The 19963-nt window shown below is 36.0% G+C and overlaps 1 protein-coding gene across 1 annotated transcript in view; it reads right to left on the minus strand.

Annotated features, from left to right (window-relative positions):
- The window catches only part of trio (trio Rho guanine nucleotide exchange factor), a 342911-nt gene that overhangs the window by 76237 nt on the left and 246711 nt on the right, over nt 1-19963 (minus strand). Inside the window, exons 39-40 of the mRNA XM_089254104.1 lie at nt 12313-12363; nt 3242-3382 (exon numbers count right to left, since the gene is read on the minus strand). Coding sequence (XP_089110230.1) covers nt 3242-3382; nt 12313-12363 — 192 coding nt within the window. The remainder of the gene's footprint in view (nt 1-3241; nt 3383-12312; nt 12364-19963) is intronic.

Consider the following 19963-nt stretch of genomic DNA (forward strand, 5'->3'; position numbering starts at 1 on the left):
CCCAGCATTTAACGTGTTTTGTGTTCAGTAGGTGGTGCCATCTATCTCGCACCGTAACTAGATACTTTCTCAAACATAAGGGTGAATTTGGTGCTCCCCTCTAGTCCAGACACCAGGACACCAGACCCACCTCCCCCTCTTAGTTGCAGCCCTGCATCTATCCTCCAAACTGGTAATGTGTGCATTTGAAGTATAATGTATGCATATTTGTGTTGTAGGTCTGCGTGATCGCTGTGGCAACCAGAAGTTTTTCTAAAGGAATAGCCAACTCAAAATTTGAAGTCATTAGAAAATCACGTATTTAGCCGATTACCAAGTTCCAAACCCGGAGTTTCACCAAAAGCAAAATTTGATTTGGGGGGGGGGGGGAAGATTAACAAGAGGCCTCTTCAATTTTCTCACCCCCCCCCCCCCCCGATCAAAAATTAGAAATATTTTTGTAGAGAATTAAAATATTGGAATAAAATAATTTCTTTTATAATATCTGTGAAGAATTAGATCCTGGTGCCCCTCCAAAAGCCGCTTCTGTGTACACACCCGTGATTTTCGCGATGCGAAACAGTGACTACCACATAGAAACTAGATGACAAAACTGTGGATATTCAAGGTCAAGTATTTACAGAATTGGTTTTTTTTCACGATATCGGGAGTTTTACAATTTGAACAGGGAATTTGAATAAGGGATTTTGTTGAAGTGAAAGATGTTCCAATCCTTTACAATTTAAAAAAAATGCGCATTCGTAATATTGAAGGAACAAGACGAATTTACACGGTATAGACGCGGTCTTTGAATGTTGGCAGATAGCTGCAAAAGTACCGTAATTTCCCGTATGTAACAGGAAGGGTGAAAATCCGCAGGGGAATGAAAAATCCGAAATTTGAAACTTATGTACATGGCCTCTCATTCAGAGAAGCAACATCTATTATTCTTCTACAACCAGCATGTATATCAATACAGTACAGTGTTTCTAGTATATACACAGTATACGAAGTAGTAAAACCAGTTTCTCAAGGTTGCGTGATCTTGATACATGGTAAAAAGAAAGGAAAAAGTTGGGGAGGTTTTTCCTCTCTGCTCTTTTCTTCTTAGAACTAAGAAAGAACACATCCCGGAGGACGCGTGAACAAAATTTTTTTGCGTCCTTTTCTGAAATTCCGCGTATTTGACACGTTAAGGCGTCAATGGCATCTCTGCTCATTGTTTGGCAGGATTGGCAATTTAGCGCCCACTATTCGACAGGATTGATGATTTAACACTTGTTATTTGGCGGAATAGTTTTTTTACTCAAAAAAAATTAAAATTCTGGTTTTTTACCAAATTTCAACCACTTCATAACTGCGTGACTTTCAGAATTGAAAACAAGCCGCTCAGAAGAAACTAGTTTGTTCCTAAATTTGGAAAACTCGTTTTTAGCCCACCACCGATAAATGATTGCGGGTATCAAGAAAAGCTTGATAAGATGCCATGGGTCATCTATTTTAGGATAAAATTGAGCACGGGAATTTGCCAGGAAAATCTGAAAATCAATTATAAAAACCTGTGACCTCTCTCATTTTGCTACCTTTTTTCTCATTTCATTAATTTTCCAATACTTCGTCACTTTTTGATGATAGTAGACACCCTGAATTTACCAACTGGCTTTTGTGTCGCAACTCTGGATGGTGAAATGATATGACAGATTCGTCATTACTGTTTTTCCAGTGCTTTTCCATTCAGTTAAAGCAGGCATCTTCAACCCATTGCTTGTCAGCACCACAGCACTCCCTGAAGCACCCAGCGTGCTCCATGCTAGTGTCTGATTTTGTGCTTGCGAGCACTTCATCACTGCCTCAAGTAAACATCTTGTACAAATTGTATTGATGAATTGAAATCATCCTGATTTCATGCATTGGTATGTCAAACTTGGCATAAGGGTGCTCTTCTTTTGATGATAGGTACAGGCAATACTCGCGACTAGAAAAAGGTTGAAGACCTCTGAGTTAAAGTTTATACATATTTTTCGTTAATACATATTTTTCGTTAATACATATTTTTCGTTAATACATATATTTTATTTTATACATATTTTTCGTTAAGTAAAAACATTGAGTGAAAATCTACAAAAAAATTTCAAATTTCAAAAATGTTCAACATAAGGAATGCATAATTAAAAACTTTTTTCATATAGAAATAGTTGGAAACAGCGATTGAAGGGTATTTTTGTTGTTCTGCACATGAGCAGAAATTCACATAATCTGATTCCATTTTATGTCATTGGAAAGCTAGGTGCCGAATTCTTGGGGGGGGTCAAGCTAATTCCATTTGTGGCTGTAAGAAATAAAATTGTGGGGAGGACAAATGACGTCTTTGAAAAGTCTGCTTTTATTGTGAAGTTCAACTTCAGTTTCTGAAGGGAAATTTTTGTTTTTATTGCATAATGGTGCAGAATTTAAGGATTTCAACGTTTTTTTAACAAAAGTCAGAAATTGTAGCAGTTTGGAGCACTCACATAGATTTTCCACCTATGCATAGTGGCTATTATCGATCGCTTAGGACATTTTCAACCAAGTATGGAAGTTTTTGTCAACAAGGGAGCCTTCAGACTTCCCACACAATCTTGCATGATCATAGTAATAAATTTTTACGGAAAAGTGAGTCTGGTTAAACCATAGCTTGAAAATATGAAATAAGATGAAAACTTCATATTAAAAAAATGATGACATAAACCAGTCTTGATAACTATAGACAAATTAAACCTCAGGTTATGATTTAGTTTGCTTCATACTTTGCAAAAGTGATAAAAATACCCAAATGATAACATTATTTATAAAGTAATAAGTGAAATTACCATGCCAGAGTTAAATGTTTGTCATGCTTGTTGAAAGTTAACATGGGACAGGTAAGTGAAAATTATAAATTACATTTGCATGGTAGAGAAGTTCAGTTTAAATTGATAGAAAAGAGATTCAATTCAAGAAGTGAGAGAGGTGCAGTAGAAGATAGCATGTATGGTTAAGTAGTAGTAATATAAGTTGGTAAGAAAAGGAAGTCACACCGAAAAGAGAGAAGAGATTAGTTAAATAAAAGTGGGGAGAGGAAAATTGATCACTAGAGAAAAAAAAAGTTCAAGGGAAAAAATTTTCCCTTGAACATACAGAAAGGTATATTTATGACTGTTTCTACAGTTAAAGAGTCAAAGTAGAAAAATACAGAAAAGAAGTAATTTTTAAGCACAAAAACTATATTTACGTAAAAACATACCAAATTCACCGTACTATTCTTCCCATCAGTTCCACTAATTGGAACAGGTGTAAAACTATGCTCTTGTATTTTCATAGGTGGTGGCAGTTCTACATCACAAACATCTTCTTCAACTAGAATTTCTTTCTTCTCAAGAGTGAACTGAAATGACAAATATTTTTTTCACAGCAAAAACTAACAAACACAATTTACACGATACTAAGATATATGCAAGAGAAAGACAAATAGAACAAAACAAACAAAAACACATGCTATGCAGCTCTTAAAACCTGTTTGGTCCATTCTAGTGCTTAACAAATTTCTGTAATAATGTAATAAGCAACAGAACATTCTGTAATTTAATTAAGATTTTTCAGAAATTTGTTAAAAGGTTGTCTTGGATGCCTATTTGTGTTTTCAATGAACAGAATTTGCAAATATAAAAATTTCTTCTTTGAGATGTTTATTTAATATTAATACAAAATAACACTGAAAATTAAACTAAAATAAACCAACAATTACATGTTACTATTAACATTAAAACTGAAAACAATTATGTTGACTTTTGACCTTCCCCTAAATACACTTATAACTTACAGCTGTATTTGGCTATATTGACTGTGTATTCATTAAATATTATATGATAATTTCCCCCCCCATCACATGACTAATTTTGGTGAATTAAATCAAAAGCAACATAGGCACTGGTGAGAAAATCAAAACTGAATCCAGAGCATAAAATTTTTAACTTGAAATGCACTAATGAGTAAAAATTTAAGATAACAAAGAGGGATATAGACAGATTTCTTCAAAACTGCAACAAATGTTTTTATAACAAAAACATGTGATCAAAATAAAAAACCAAATTAGGGAAAAAATATTGCTGAACATTATAAGAGTGGAAGCAAATAAACAAAAAACACACAGTGGAACCTAGAGATGGGACAGATATTTGGCTGCTATTGGGTATTTGACGTATTTGACACATTTTTGCAGAATATTTGGTTCAACTGTAAAACCTGTGTAAATCTTAGTACATCCAACTAAATAAAAATTTTCTTTTTTTTGGAATTTTCCCCATAAATTACAAATTTACATATTATATTTTATTGTGCGGTGTATATCCCTTTCTGTAAAAGATTTTATGTCAGGTTGAATTTCTAGGATAAGGAAAACATGAAACTGAAAATAGAATCCTCCTGCAATAAGGTGTAAGTGAGTATGAATTATATATACAAGTACACTAACTGAAGGATGTTCCCAGACAAGATATATACAGTAGAGCCTCTCGATAATAAACAACCATGGGACCAAAAATTTTGTCCACTAATTGGAATGTGCGATATAAAGTAGAACCTTGTTTACACAACTTACGCATTTATGTTTGGCTTCAGTCGCAATTGAAGCGGTAATTTCAGAAACCCCATAAGTGCAGAATTTCTAATTTCGAGATAAGTTAGAAAGTTTTTCTTGATTTAACTAAAAGCAGGTATTTTTTTACAAAAAAAAAAAAATCCTGAATGTGAAGGACGGTTCTATACATAAAATGAAATGTGATATATTCATTAAGGTTAAGGGAGAAGGGGTAAAAAAATTTCACTCTCTGCAGTTACTGGATTTCTGCATTAAAACAAATTGACAACACTGTTTTATCATTTTTATGATATTAATAAGTTCGGTTATGGGTAAAAATCAACAAAATTGATTTTTTAATAACAATGGAATTTAATTTGATCAATTACAGATATTTTTTAGAAATAAAATCATCATATGTAATACCTCATTATATTGTGCAGTCAGGATCTTCCTTATTTTAACTTCAGATGTCGGCCAACTCACAATCATGTTGTAGAATACAGCATAGTATGTGGTACATTCAGCAAGATATAGCAAATTATCAGTTTTTTCTTGTTGATTAGGATTTTTCCAACAGGGTAGGTATTCGTAGTTAGCGGTTCAAGAGGGCGAGTGGTCTTTCTCAAAGAAAATTTACACATAGTCAAGCCATAAATGAACGTCTTGGCTTTCCCCTTTCTAGGTAAACCATGGCTAAAGACAAAGTGTTTTCGTACATAGATACGGTCATTGACAAAAAATTTGCGCACCAAGAAGTAATTGTCAGATTGTAACATAACTTCTCATGAAGATATGTGTCTGGCAGATATGCAAATGATTAGATGCACAGCGTGATCGTGCAATCTGTAATGCCACCAGAGGGTGTTGAACTTTGTCCTCCTTGGCGTATAAAAAAGGTTTGAGAGGGGAAGAACCACTGGGAAGCCAGGGGGTCAGCTTGGAGAGTAGCCTGACACTCGGACCGATCTGACTTTACTGTGCGGTTGGGACCAGTGGATGAGAGAAGCCAGGCTCAGGACACCCATGGTAGACCAATATCCAAGAAGACCATTACATCACTCGACAATCACACACACAGCGTCAACTGCATCATTGTCTGCTATTTGGACACAGGCAGCAGCTTTAATACAGGCCTCTGTGTCTGTTTGTACCATTGCGAGGCACCTTGCTGAAGAATATTTGATATTGCGGTGCCCATTACATGTGCTACCAATAACACCCACTTACCATCGCCTCCATTTGGAGTGGTGTCGAGCTTGATGGGATTGGATCGCAATCAAATGAAACCAGATTGTCTTCAGCAACGAATCAAAATTCAATTTGGGCAGTGATGACAACTGTGTAAGCGTGTGGAAGCCACGTGGCGGAAGCCTCAATCTTGCCTTCACTATACAGCGGCACAGCTGGTGTGATGGTATATGGTGCCATCACCTATGACACCCGTTCACCTCTAATATTCATCCACAGTACTATCACAGCCTAGCGGTACATTTGTGACATCTTTCAGCCACTTGTCGCCACTCATGGCAGGGATCCCAGGAAACATTTTTCTACAGGAATATGCTTAACCACACACAGCAAGTGTCTCACAGGAATGCCTGCGCCACATTAATACCCTTCCTTGGCCTGTACGATCCCCAGATTTGTCACCAATTATTTTGGACAGCAAGTTGGGCAGCTTAGGTGCGCTTATAACAACTGTGGAATGAGCTGACAGAGAACACCATAAGGAACCTGGATTTTGTAAGGACAAATTTTCTGAGTGATTGTCTTACTTTTGTAAGTGGCATATTATTTTACCCTAAACTTGTGATTTGTATATTATATTACATTTGTACATGCCTGGATTATCGGCATCTTTCTTTTTTTCTTCAGATTTTCCATGTCTGTGCTAAAATGTTTTAGTGCAGAAATCCCGTTGGTGATGTCACTTGTGGGGTTTCTGCACTAAACGAATATATTTCAAGGATACAAAATAGGGATATACAAAAAAGATTTTCAGTGAGTTTCTGCACCAAACAAAGTGTCTGTCAATCAACTACAAAAAATCAGTATTAACTCAATTTAGAATTTTTTGTCGGTCATGGGGTTTCTGAAATAAGCGTTTCAATTAGTTCTTATACATTTTAATGTTGAAATGCATTTGTTACTGTAAAAGTGATACACAGATGGTTATGCATAATCACCAATTTCTCAATAAAGTTGGTTTAATTAAATTTCATTTCATTTATCACTTTTAGTGATGATTATGTGTAACTCCGAAATGAAGTTGAGAAGTCTGATAAATATAGAAAAATTCATAACCTTTCTTCGCTTGATTCCATCAATTAATTATTTTTACCCGTTTATGATAAAAGAACTGCACATGTTTTGCAATTAAAAATTAAATTAAAGTAAGTTTGAAGAAGGTAAAAACATTCATAACAACATTATCAGTCTTGTAATGTTGGCGTACCAACACACACACACATTACCATTCGAATTCATCATCCTGGACCACAGTTATGTTCGTTAATTATGTAAGTTCAGTTAATTACATAATTAATTGACGATTTATCACATCTACCAACACAAGCTTGGGATTAAACATAATCTTAGTTGAATATCATAGATTCTTGGTTAGTGTCCAAAAATCTTGCTCCCATAAAAATGCTTGTTTTGTCATTTTTTTTAAGCGAAATTGTTTTGGTTTTTCAATCACAAATTTGATTCCCATAATGAATATTGTGTACGTGCATTGATAGAAGCTCATTTCATGTACAATATGCTGTACATACGCATCGAATCCGAAGGCTCGGGGTACTGCACCCCTCTCCCAATAATTCATGAATATAAAATTGATCAATGGGGTTGCCCTTGAATTTCATATATATGAGATGTCTAGCAACCTAACCTCCCCTTTTAATCCCCTAATTCTTCCTTTATGCTTTTGTTTTTAAATTAAAAACAAAACACCTTTAAAAAAATTATCTACAAGGTTGTCTTTATGTTAATTTCAGTACCGTCACACACACACAATCCTCAGTTATGATTCGTTCTTGTAATAGTGGATGACGAAGAGTTTCCCTATATATACCAGCAGTGTACTGAGTATCCACACATTTGATTCCTGCATTTGATTGCATCAAAATATATAGCTGAAGAGTATCATCCGGCTTTGTTACATGTGATGGGTTTGCTCTCCTTCTGTTGTCATCATCATGAGTTGATGATCCAGTTTCTTGCTGCGATGCCATCAGAGTAGTACTGTCCCTCCCCCACTGTTGGTTGTCTCTCTAATCGTCTAATCGTCCGCATGTGAAAAGTATGAGCCCTCTCATTGAGGATGGAGCATTGCTGATGGACTTCAGGATGTGTTTACGTCCTTCCTGGACTTTCTAATGCAGATTCTTGCTGAACTTGTGCAATCAGGAAGTTATTCGGTTTCTTGCACTGGTTTTCCATTATAGACTTTGTGAGAACTCTCACAATGATGTGTTGAAGGGTACCCTGTCAGACCGATTTGGTGAGAACGTTTCAATAACATTCTGTGATATTTTCTCATGTTAATGCTCTTAAGAAAAATTTGTTTATTACCTTGTTTAATCTTAAAAATTTTTTAACAAGTTTAGAAAATTTATATTGTTAATAAATAATTTAACAGGGTTCATACAAAAATTCCTAAATAAAAATTAAGGAGTTTCTAACGAGTCATGGCAAACTTCATAATTTACAAGTTTTACAAAAAAAGGGGCAGGGCACATATGCAAATTTATTTTTAATTTGCCAAACAAATTTTCCCTCTTCTCAAAATATAGACGTAGAAGGGGTTCAGAAATTACAACTTTTGATTTGTTACCCAACATCATAAGAAGTCGTAAAATAATCAATCCCCATACAGATAATTCATACTTTTCTGTTGTCACCAAAATGTTCTAAAAACTTAAAGTTTCGGTCAAAAATATAACTCGTAATAGCATCACATAAATTATAAAAATTCTAAGTGATATTCATTCCCCCTCAATTATTCAAAATAAAAAAACCACAGCTGACAAAGATTTTTCTTACAAAATAATTTATATTTGCAGCAACTCTTTATTCACCTCTCGCTCAAAGTGGATCAACACATACACAAATTCTTTAAAATTAAGTTTTAAATTTTTCTTCTTGTTTTTCAGTTATACTCAGAAAGAAATTGTTGCAAAATGGGAGAAAATTTCAGAACATTCAACACGATGTTTGGCGATTTAGCACTCATTATTTGAACACATTGGCGATTTAACACTTGTTATTTGGCAAAATTCATAAATTAGCACTCATAATTGGGCAGGCTAGCTCTTTTATTCATGAAATGAATTTTTTTTCCATGAAACATTAGGATTTGACGCAATGGCGATCGACCACAATAATTTCTGCTGTTTGCAGTGATGACTTTTTTCTTTTCTTTTTTTGAAAACGAAAACCGCGGTCGGTGATTGAGAAACACTGCACTAGAGTAAACCATCTTCAGCTGCACAATCAAGGATATGATAAGGGATTAACGATGAAAAGCCCAATGAGGGGCCGATAATTTGAATAAGGAGCTGCGGTTACTACAATCCGATTTTCAGGGACAAAATCGAGAGTGGGAATATGCCGGGAAAATCCAATACGTATCTAAATTCAATTTCAATCCTCCAAATTTTGTAGTCTTACAAATTTTACGTAATTTTTTTTTTGTTTTTCGTAAAAAAAAAAAAAAAAATACAGCTTAAAAAAAAAAAAAAATTGTAATAATATTATTAATAATTTTTTTTTAAACTACCCTTTAAAATTTTGGAGAGTGAAATTACTCTTCAAAAAATTATTTTCTCTGATAATTCTAAGTGTGACTATGGAAGATGGGAGGAAGGAATAAAACATGCTCTCTGGGAAAGAATCATTTCATGGCATGCGAAAACAGAACTTTTTTTGCGGCCTTTTCCGAAAGTCTGGGAATTTAACACGCTGAGCCCGTCATTGTACATACCATAGAAGAGAGATATAAGTATTTCTCTATTTCTCCTCTAGGGCTGGGATTACTATTAGTTTTCTAAAAGAGATTTTTTTTTTAAATTTGAAAAATTCAATGAATAAGATTATTGGTTGCATTTGCATAAATGCAACCATCTATCTAATTTGTAATCTATGAGCTTTATTGGTTGGATTTTTCAAGTTTTATAAAAGAGATTTTGTCAAACTTTTATAGTGTAATCCCGGCGTAAGGTACATACAAGGCAGGTATAAAAGTATTTCAAGGAGTTTCCAAGTACACAAAAGAAAAAAAAAAAAAATGAAAACGCGCTATTTGACACAGAAGAATACATAAATACATTATAGGAGCAAGATGTTAATTTTGGCACAGAGTTCCTACCACAGGTAGTAGCGCTATTTTCTGGTTAGGACTTAGCTAACTTCATTTCAATTTCATTGTAAATTTTTTCGACAGCACAACAATCTTCTTTTCCCATTCTTCTCAGTATATCAGAAGCAGGTGTGGCCACTGTAGTCGAACAAACAAGTGCCGTGACCTCTCACACCTTGTTTTCTTTTTCCTTCTTTTTTCAGGGACTTTCTTCCAGCATCAAGTACTCATCATCAACCATTCATCAACCTTAGCAGGAAATATTCCAGGGTGGGGGAAAAGTAGACTTTTTTTTAAAAACAGCTAGAGAAGGATTTTAAGTAGTTTTTAAGGCCCTTAAAAAGAAATGAAAATTAATGACTTTTTAATGAGTCATTTTTTTGTTCGACTACAGTGGCCACACCTGCTTCTGATATACTGAGAAAAATGGGAAAAGAAGATTGTTGTGCTGTCGAAAAAATTTACAATGAAATTGAAATGAAGTTAGCTAAGTTCTAATTATCATTCCTACCAGAAAATAGCGCACAGTACGAACCCTGTTTAGGTGGAAAATACTTGTCTCTTTCATTGTTGTCATCCATTTGAATCAATGTTGAGAAAACCTAAAAGTAATCCGGGTATGCAAACGGAATGTTGCAAATTATCCAGGGTCCCAAGGCTGTCATTTTATTTCAAAATTCTACTGAGTATGTGTATATTATTAAGAAGACACCAATGAATAAGGCAAATACACGAAATTTGTTCACTTATTCGTTGGTGTCTTCTTAATATTCTTGGGCAAAGTTGATCAACTCTTCTATGTGTATATTATTGATAAATTTCTGGAGCAATGATCAAAGTCAGGTTTCCGTTGACTGTTTTCTAAACTTTGACAATGCCAGGCCCAACAATGCCCTTAGAACTTAATACTTTGGAAAAATCTATAGGGACTTTTTTATAGCAAATATGATTTCCAAATGCACCAATAGTGGTAAATGGAATGGTTAACATTCTGAACAAATTTTCAGCTGAAAAGCTTCAGAATTTTCTCGGGAAGTGGTTTGAAAAATTGTAGGTAAAGGTGTAGTAATCAATGATGACATATGGTGCAGGGCCATCTTAATGTGTGGGGCCCAAACCGGAAAGAAACACCCCCAAAACATTTAACCCTGCTGGTTGGATAAATGCAGTTTACTACAATGACGAAACCTCTGATATTTGATCAAATACAATTTATTATATGAAAGTAACATTTTGTTTTCGTTGACCTTCAAAAAATATATATCTCAACTTTAACCTGCAACAAATGTGAATTTTTGAATATTTTGATTTTGAAAAATTATTTATTAATTTTGCAATCTCTTCACGAAGCATCAAAAAATCTTTAGCAGAACACAGTTTGGGAACCGCGATTATAGATATAGAGATATAGCAGTTAAAATGAGACTATTACCATCATTCTAGGTAGAACTTCATTTTCCAACTAAAGTAAGAAACCTAGAATATTCATACTTTAGGAATTCAAGAGCTTTAACACAATGAGAAAAGTTATGAAATTTCGTTCAGGTGTAATTGTATGTCAAAGTAGGTTTGCAGTCAAAATGACTGCTCTTCCATCATTCTAGTGTTAAGGAAATGTCCTTCCCTGGATGTTCCTAGCCCATTTTTTGAATTTTAAATTTATAACTTTCTATCTTAAATCAAAAATAAATTCTGCTTTTGGATAATATATTTTTTTAAAATTGGTATACTTTTTCATGATGTTGAACAATTTTTTAACAATACTTTATATCCAAAGGAAATTTCCCCCAGCTTTTTCCCCCCATTTTTGGCATTTAGAAAACATTGGTTCAAATCCTACAACACCATTTGTGCCACCTATCAAATTTTGTGTTTAAAAAGTTAGGAAGCATGCAGCCACCACACACTGGAACTTCCCTTTAAATCAATCAGAATTGTAAATTAATTCGCAAATTAGATTCATTCAGGAAAAAAGAGGCAAGTGTCTTCATTAAATGTCCTTCTCCTGGCTACTTTTTTTAGAAAAGTATAAGGCTGGGGGCATACTGGTTAGACATGATGAGACAGCTTTAGACAAGCTGTTTGTTTACATTGATTTGTACAACATAACATTTCAATTTGTATGACATAACATTTCAATTTGTCTGACTAACCGGTGCGTGTTGTATCACACAAATTGATATGAACAACAATGACTAAGCTTGTCTAAAGCTGTGTTGTCTAGTCATGTCTAACTAGTGTGCGCTCAGCCTAAGATTAATGGTTTAAGAATAAGATATTGGACAATAATAAGAGTTGACACCCTGTATAATTAGACTACCCTGAAAGAGAAGAACCCTGAAAGTAACAAAATATTAAGGTATATCAATCTTACTTTTGTTCCTGATGATTTGCTAATGATTTGCATGTCATCTTTTTCTGAAATCTACAAAAAATAAAATAAAAAAATTGATGGAAAACTCTGATACCTATAAAAATAAGTTATTGAGAAAGAAAATAGCCATACTGATAATTTTATCGCAACTTATTCCTTCTAATCGCTGAATAGGTATACATGAATACCAAAGTACAGATAATTGGATACAATGTAGAGATGGATTCTTGAAGGGAAAATTCTACCGACCTCAACAGGAGATTGGTTTGTGTTAACCAAATCTTATGTGTTATTCATTAAAATAAAGATAATCACTATATCAGAACTTAATACAGTCTTAAGAACAGGAACCATTCTGAGTATTGTCCATATGTTCAGAGATGCTATGTTCACACATCCCAAGAGAAGGGAAAAGTATGAAGAAGAAAATCTCTGTATAACCTCTTTTCTTCCCCCCATCTATAATAATTGTGTATGCCATCTCGTGACATTAGAAGTAGCTTGTCTACTTTTGAGCACAAAGAAAATACTGTACTTTATTATTTATTAATACAACCCCACACGCATCAAAGAATAGGAAGACAAAATATCTAGTTGGTATAACAAAGTATAATCTACCAATTTCAGAAAAGTTTTTCCCCCCCAGGTGGAATATATACTGAAAACAATGGTACTTTCGAAGCTACTTCATGCATTTGAAGACAGTGTATCTGTCATATATATAAATTTGTCTTTCCTCCCACAAGATTGCACATGCATCTTTCTGAAAATTGTATAGGATTCGTACAGGACATTGACATAACATCTGGTGAGCAGTCATAGTTCTTGCATTCCCAAAGCCTAGCGAAAATCCTGAACAACCCATTAGTTAATTAAAGGAACGCATGGGCCAACTATATATCTAACCTTATGCACTACCTTGAGGTTGATAATATTTTATCTAAATATCAGAGTGGCTTTAAACAGTTCAGGTCCACAACATGCACTTTGTTATGCCTTGAGACTTAGATATTACAAGAATTCCTAAAAAGGGAGCATGTGATAGTTTTTTTTTTAACATAGAAAAGGCCTACCACAGTACTTGGAGGCACGGAATCCGTTCTGACTATAACTGCAACTTGCCCATTTTCATCAAGAACTCCCTGGCTCACTGTGACTTCCAGGTACCGATTAGAAGCACATTATCTGCAATTCAAGAACAGGGTGTTCCTCACGATAGCATTTTAAGTCTTACACTTTTTATTATAAGACTCAATGGTGCGATAAGTTGACTCCTGTTGTCTGTTACTGGCACACCTTATGTGGATGACCTATCAATGTCATATCAGTCAATGAACACAGGGTCAGCTGAGATACAATGAAAGACTGTATTGACAAGATCAGAAAGTGGACTCATGATAACAGTTTCTCAGTCGAAAAGACTGTTGCTGTAGGCTTTTGTCACTTTCGAGATCATCATAATGATCCAAAGATGTCTTTAAATAGCAGCCAAATACACATTGTAGAAAACTTTAAATTCAGCAGCTTTAGATTTGACAGAAAACTTATAATGAAACCTCATATATCACATATAATCACAACTAAGAGCTTGTTGAATGAAGATGAATCTTTTGAAGGTTATATCATCAACATCAAGGGAGAGGGCAGACCACAAATTGCTCCTTCACTTTTATAAAGCTTCAGTAAGATCAAAGCTTGAATATGGTTCTATTTTATGTGAGTCAGCAACTCAAGTTATCTGAGTGTGCTCAATCCAGTTCATCATTCTGCCCACCTAGGTTTGCTCAGGAGCTTTTTGGACGTCCAGGTCATGTTGGGATACTGGGCAATGAGGAAGCGTATACCATAACTCAAAAATTGTCTAACATTAATAATAGCCTTCTGGCACCTCTGCTATACATCTACTTCTCAATCTAACATGAAATGCTGCATAGCCATTGGCAGGATAAGAACAATCAGACAAATAAAAAATTATGTGCTATGAAGCCCACAATTAACCATTGGCATTCAAGCTTCAATGTGTTGTGGGATGGGATCCCTTTAGTTTTTCATTTATTTTTGAAGTTATGAATGAAGCTGTATACTTTTACACCAGAGGGATCAAACTTCCAGATACTAGAAACCCCTGAAAGTCTCACTAGCATTTCACCACAAGTTAGATTGTTTAGTTAACACTTTCAATTAAAGGGTGGGTCTTTCAGTCATCAGATGACAATGTGACTCCAGGTCGGGCTGCTGTGTGTGGCATCTCATTTAAAATAATTTTTCACACAAACTTCATTTCCCTGCAACTCTAGTGAAATCTCATCTGATGGGTCTTGATCATTTAATCATTTTTGTCGCATCACAGTCATTTTCTGCATACGAGGGATAATTAGACTGGGACCTACAATTTATTGCCGAATCCGAACGGCAAGCTTGTTTTTTATAGTCATCGAGAGGTTGATGCGTTAACCCTGAGGGGTCTTGAAGTTTTGTTTTTAATTACTAAATTTTGTTATACATTTTTGGATATATAAAAATGTTGAGAAGTTCTATAAGAGTTCATTTACATTTTCTTTCCCAGTCGGATAGCTGCGGAATTCCACTGGGAGGACTATAGTTTTATGTATTGTTCTTATAATAGGCCTGCATATACTGGACATACCCGACTAGTTTGTCCCATATTGTTGCCATTGTAGAATTATTAAAGTATGAATTGTTTTTTATGTCATATGATTATGCAAAATTCTGTTAAAGTCATGACATAATAGTTTTTGTTGCGAGATAGAATATTCTCATTTGTTCCAAGATACACTTGTTTTTTCATTGTATAAAAGTGGATCTTGTTTGTAGCACAATTGTGTGGCATTCAGCTTTTGTCTTTCATTCAAAATTTAATCATTCATAACTTATCTTAACTTTCCAATAGTTATGGATTCTTTAGTCTACTAACAAAATTTGTGCTTTTATGTCTCGATGGGTCTGGACTTTTAATGCACAATTCAGTACTTCTAAGATTTTTTGTAGAGATCCTTCTGAAATGTTGTGCAGCAATGGGTACTTGAATAATCATCATTGTCATACCAAGATCAAAGAGCAATTCCTGAAAAGCCTGGCATGTTTGTTGGCTATGGTCCTTGCTGACAACATCGTTACGCCAGGATAGATCGGGAAACCTCTCATCATCGATTATGACAGTTATACTTTGCCGGGTCAACCGTTCCTAGAGATCGCTCATTCAGATGACTGACTTCGTAAATACAACTTACATCTTGACATGAAGGAAGGTGAAACCTGAAGTGTTGTCACCTTCAGCTTTTAAGCTGTCATTGGAAGAATATCTACTACACTGTATGAAGTGAACTTCCAGCTTTCGGGTAAGATCAATTTTGATGTGAATTAAGTGGACTAGATTCTACGATTAGCTTATATTGACTTAATGAATTATGTTAAACTAAACTTTAACTATATAGAAATGTCCTCTCCACTTGTTAATACAAGATTCATTGAAAGACTGGTTATTTGTGGAGATGAAGATTACAAGGAAGAAAATTCCTCACTGCCCCAATGGGGACTCAAACCCCAGTCTCTTGTTTGCCGGATGAGTGCTCTACCCATGGGGGCAATGATGAATGCGAGACAGCCACGTATTGGCATACAATGTATAGTACACGCGTATCAATGCGCAATAGTGAAAAAAGAAGTAAAAAAATTTGGAATTAAGCTTTAATTCTTTGAAAATATGGAAAAAACATGAAAAGATGATTTAGGGCAACAATTTGGTTAGATGTAAACGATAAAAAAAAGTACTGTTTAGACATGATGCATGAGTTTTAATAGGGCGTGTGGTCTCCTCGAACAGCTAAGGCTGCTGCACACCTTTTTGCCATGGATGCGATGAGGTTATCGATCAGACTTTGGGGAATACTGTTCCACTACTCAAGAAGTGCAATCTGCAAGTCTCGGACAGTAACAGGCGGCCTTGGTCCGCAGCAATGCGTCGTCCGAGCATGTTTGGGACATGCTCGATTGGATTCAGGTCAGGAGAGCAAGATGACCATTCCATACGCTGTATTGTTTCAGCTTCAAGCATGTTCTCCACCAGACGAGCTCTATGAGGTCGGGCATTATCATCCTGGAAAACAAAGGAATCTCCAATGGCTCCAGTGTAAGGGATGACATGAGGTCGCAGTATCTCATCTGCATACCTTCGGGTCGTCAAAGTGTCATTCCGAATCATATGCAGGTCCGTACGTCCGCCTATGCTGATTCCACCCCATACCATCCAACCAGCTCGTCTGTATTGTGACCTTTCACGAACGAATGCGGGGTTATTTCGAGTGCCCCTGTCCCTCCATACCAGAACACGTCGGGTGTCACACTCCAGACTGAATTGGGACTCGTCTGTAAACAGCACTTGGCTCCAATCATGTTGCTCCCAATCTCGATGTTCAGCAGCGCATCTTCTTCGGGCCGCACGGTGGCGTGGGGTGAACAGAATGCAGACCATTGGCCTACGTGCATAGAGCCCTCCCTCATGAAGCCGATTACGTACTGTTTGGCTGGACACACTTCGTCCTGTTGCCAAGAGCAACCGTCTTTACAGCTGCGTAGCATTTTCTGTTCTGTTTCAACGGGCTGTTAACCGTATATACCGGTCATCAGTTGCTGTAGTGGCGCATGGCCGACCTTGCCCTGGTCGACGTCTAACATTTCTTGTTTCTTGGAATCAATTCCACAGCCTTGCAACAACACTTCTGGCGACTCCAACAGCATCCGCGACACTACGTTGTGTTTGCCCGGATTCCAGTCTGCCTATAACACGCCATGCTATGGATTCCGGTAAATCACGTTGTTGAGACATCCTCAAGTCACCTTGTCTCAAAAAAAAATACTGCGCAATCGAATTTCACAGTTACGGCAGTAAAACAGACGTTTCTGCAACATCCCGATTTCTGCCCTTATCTCCTTTTTCTGGTTTTTGACGTCATGAACTTTGATTTGCATATGAAGTTTTCTTCTTCCGTTTCCTGCTAGGCTTTAAATTATGGATGATTCATTTTATGTTACTTATCGGTATACATCTTTGCATAATTTTGTTAAAACCATGTGCTCCCCTAATTGTTTTGAGCAGTGTATATATACTCTCCAAGGTTTAAATATTCTATCTGCTTCCATAGCTTAGATGGTAGAGCACTCGTCCAGCAAGCAAGAGACCGGGGATTCGAATCCCAGTTGAAGCAGTGATGAATTTTCTTCTTTGTAATCTTCATCTTCACAAATAACAATGAGTCTTTCAATGAATCTTGTATAAACTTTAACTGTCACCAAATGATCATTTTGTTGGAAATGAATAACTGCCTTATTGTGAAAGCTAATTTTTAGTGGTTTTTTTTTTTTTTTTTTTTGTAGTCTGCTGAACTGAGATAAAGTAGAAATTTGAGGGAAGTGCATAAAGTTTATGCAGAGCTGCCAGGCAAACTGCAAAGAGAGCGTCCTACTTGCTTGTTATGTGTAATGGTACGAACCCACGGGGAAGGGGGGGGGTGAAAATGGACCACTTTATCCTTAACAAGTGCTATTAAATTAATTTTTCATACTTTGAATTATAATTTTCACCCTGTTATCACAAGCCTGTCATCTGCCATAGTAGCATAATATATCATATATCATTAGTGTATATCGGACTCGTATGATATTCACATCATACCGGTCTGATATACTAATGATATAGTGTGCTACTGTGGGAGTGATAGCCCAAAGCCATCAGATGTGGTGCTGTATCGTTGTTGAGGGACCCCGCCTCATTGCTGTTTACAGTAAAACCATATGGTATAGTAGCCGCTATTGCCATCTGGTGGTTCCGGAGTGACAGAGGAAATCCTTACAATTTGCAAATGTGGTATCCAGTTGGCAGTGATTGTTTCTTCAGTTGTTGACTGTATATATAGGTGTGACAATGATATTGTCTCAGAGCACTTCCACTTCATTCGTACTTGCATTCAGCAGCAGTCTTGTTCGCTTCACCACTTCCTTCTTGACTCTACCTGAAGAGCCAGGATGGCTTAGCAATGGGGTAGTTCTCCTGCCAATCCATGTTCCATCCTGCAATTCTACTCAAGGCTACTTCGTTCTGTAAGGCTTCTGACAAAGGAAATACTGAACTGCCACGCAGTGATGTACTGACCTGCATGACTGGAAATAAGGGCAAGCAATGCGGAGATTTGTAGTGATATAAGTTCCGATCAAAATTTGTAAATGTTCAAAGTTTAATTCACAAATTTCACTCACAGGTGGCACTGTAAAATGAAAAACTCAACATAACACTCATGCAGCACAAACAGTGCATAATTAACAATTTGTATTACATAAAACGATCACATTTCAATATGAGTGCCTTTTTTAGCTCGACTACAACTAAATGGGTGAAATAGTGCTGATGTTGAAATATGGTAGTTTTATATAACACACAGTACCATCAACATCAATTGTGCACTGATTGTGTTGCATTTTATGTTGAGTTTTTCATTTTACAGCGCTCCTTTCAAGTGAAAATGTGAACTTCATTTATCAAAGAACTCTAGGCCACATGATCAGTATTTTAGTGTAAATCACACCTATTCTATGTCAAGTTTTTGATATGCTTTCAATGTTTAAAATGCCTTCAAGACTTTCTTATCCACCCTCTATTACGTGTACTGCTACATGCAGTAAATTATACTGTACTCAGGGGTGGGAAGTGACTAAGTCCATTTCGGAGCAGCTTTGGAGCAGCAAAATTCAGGATTCGGAGCAATTTTGGAGCAGCAAATTCTGGATTTGGAGCAGCAAAATGTGGGATTCGGAGCAGATATTTATAAATTGGAGCAGTGAAATTAACAAGAATATTTTCGTTAACCCTCAACCCTTTTCAAAATAAAACTGCACTGTCTTTTGCTATGAAACATCTCTTCATCAGCTTGATTTTTGTTTTTGGTGTTTTAGTCTTTTGACACCTTGTTTGAAAGAGCGGCTGTCATAAAATTTTTTGCACCCGTCTATTTAGGATGATTTTTGCTTACTGAGGGCACTATTTGCTGCCTTGAACAGCAGCACTTCAAATGGGCTAAAAAAATGTTTATAAGTTTTTAATTTTTTTATACTTGGAAAGAAATTGTTGCAAAATGGGAGAAAATTTCGGAAGTATCAACTCGATGTTTGGCGATTCAGCACTCATTATCTGGCGAGATTGGCGATCTGATACTCGTTATTTGGCGAGATTGGCGATTTAACCCTCGTTATTCGGCAACATTGTCGATTTAGCACTCGTTATTCGGCAACATTGGCGATTTAACACTCGTTATTCGGCAAAATTTCTAAACTAACATTCGTAATTCGGCGGACATGCGCTTTTTACTCCCGGAATGACAATTTTTTTCACGAAACATCGGGATTTAACACAATGACAATCGACTACAGTAATTTCTGCTGCTTCCAGTGACGACTTTTTTTTTAAACGGAAACACTCGAATTTGCACTTTAAAGCTGAAAGGCACTGCAAACCATCTTCAGTTCCACGATCATGGGCAATATCGGGATTTCGCAATGGAAAGCCCGATCAGGGGCCGATAGTTTAAGTATAGTGGAATAAAACACGCTCTTTTCGTAAAGAAACGTTTCGTGGCTAGCA

The sequence above is a fragment of the Pholcus phalangioides genome, unplaced genomic scaffold, assembly GCF_987345545.1.
Source record: "Pholcus phalangioides strain wild (caught in Gottingen) unplaced genomic scaffold, Ppha-v1.0 ptg000039l_1, whole genome shotgun sequence".
NCBI classification, from domain to species: Eukaryota; Metazoa; Arthropoda; class Arachnida; order Araneae; family Pholcidae; genus Pholcus; species Pholcus phalangioides.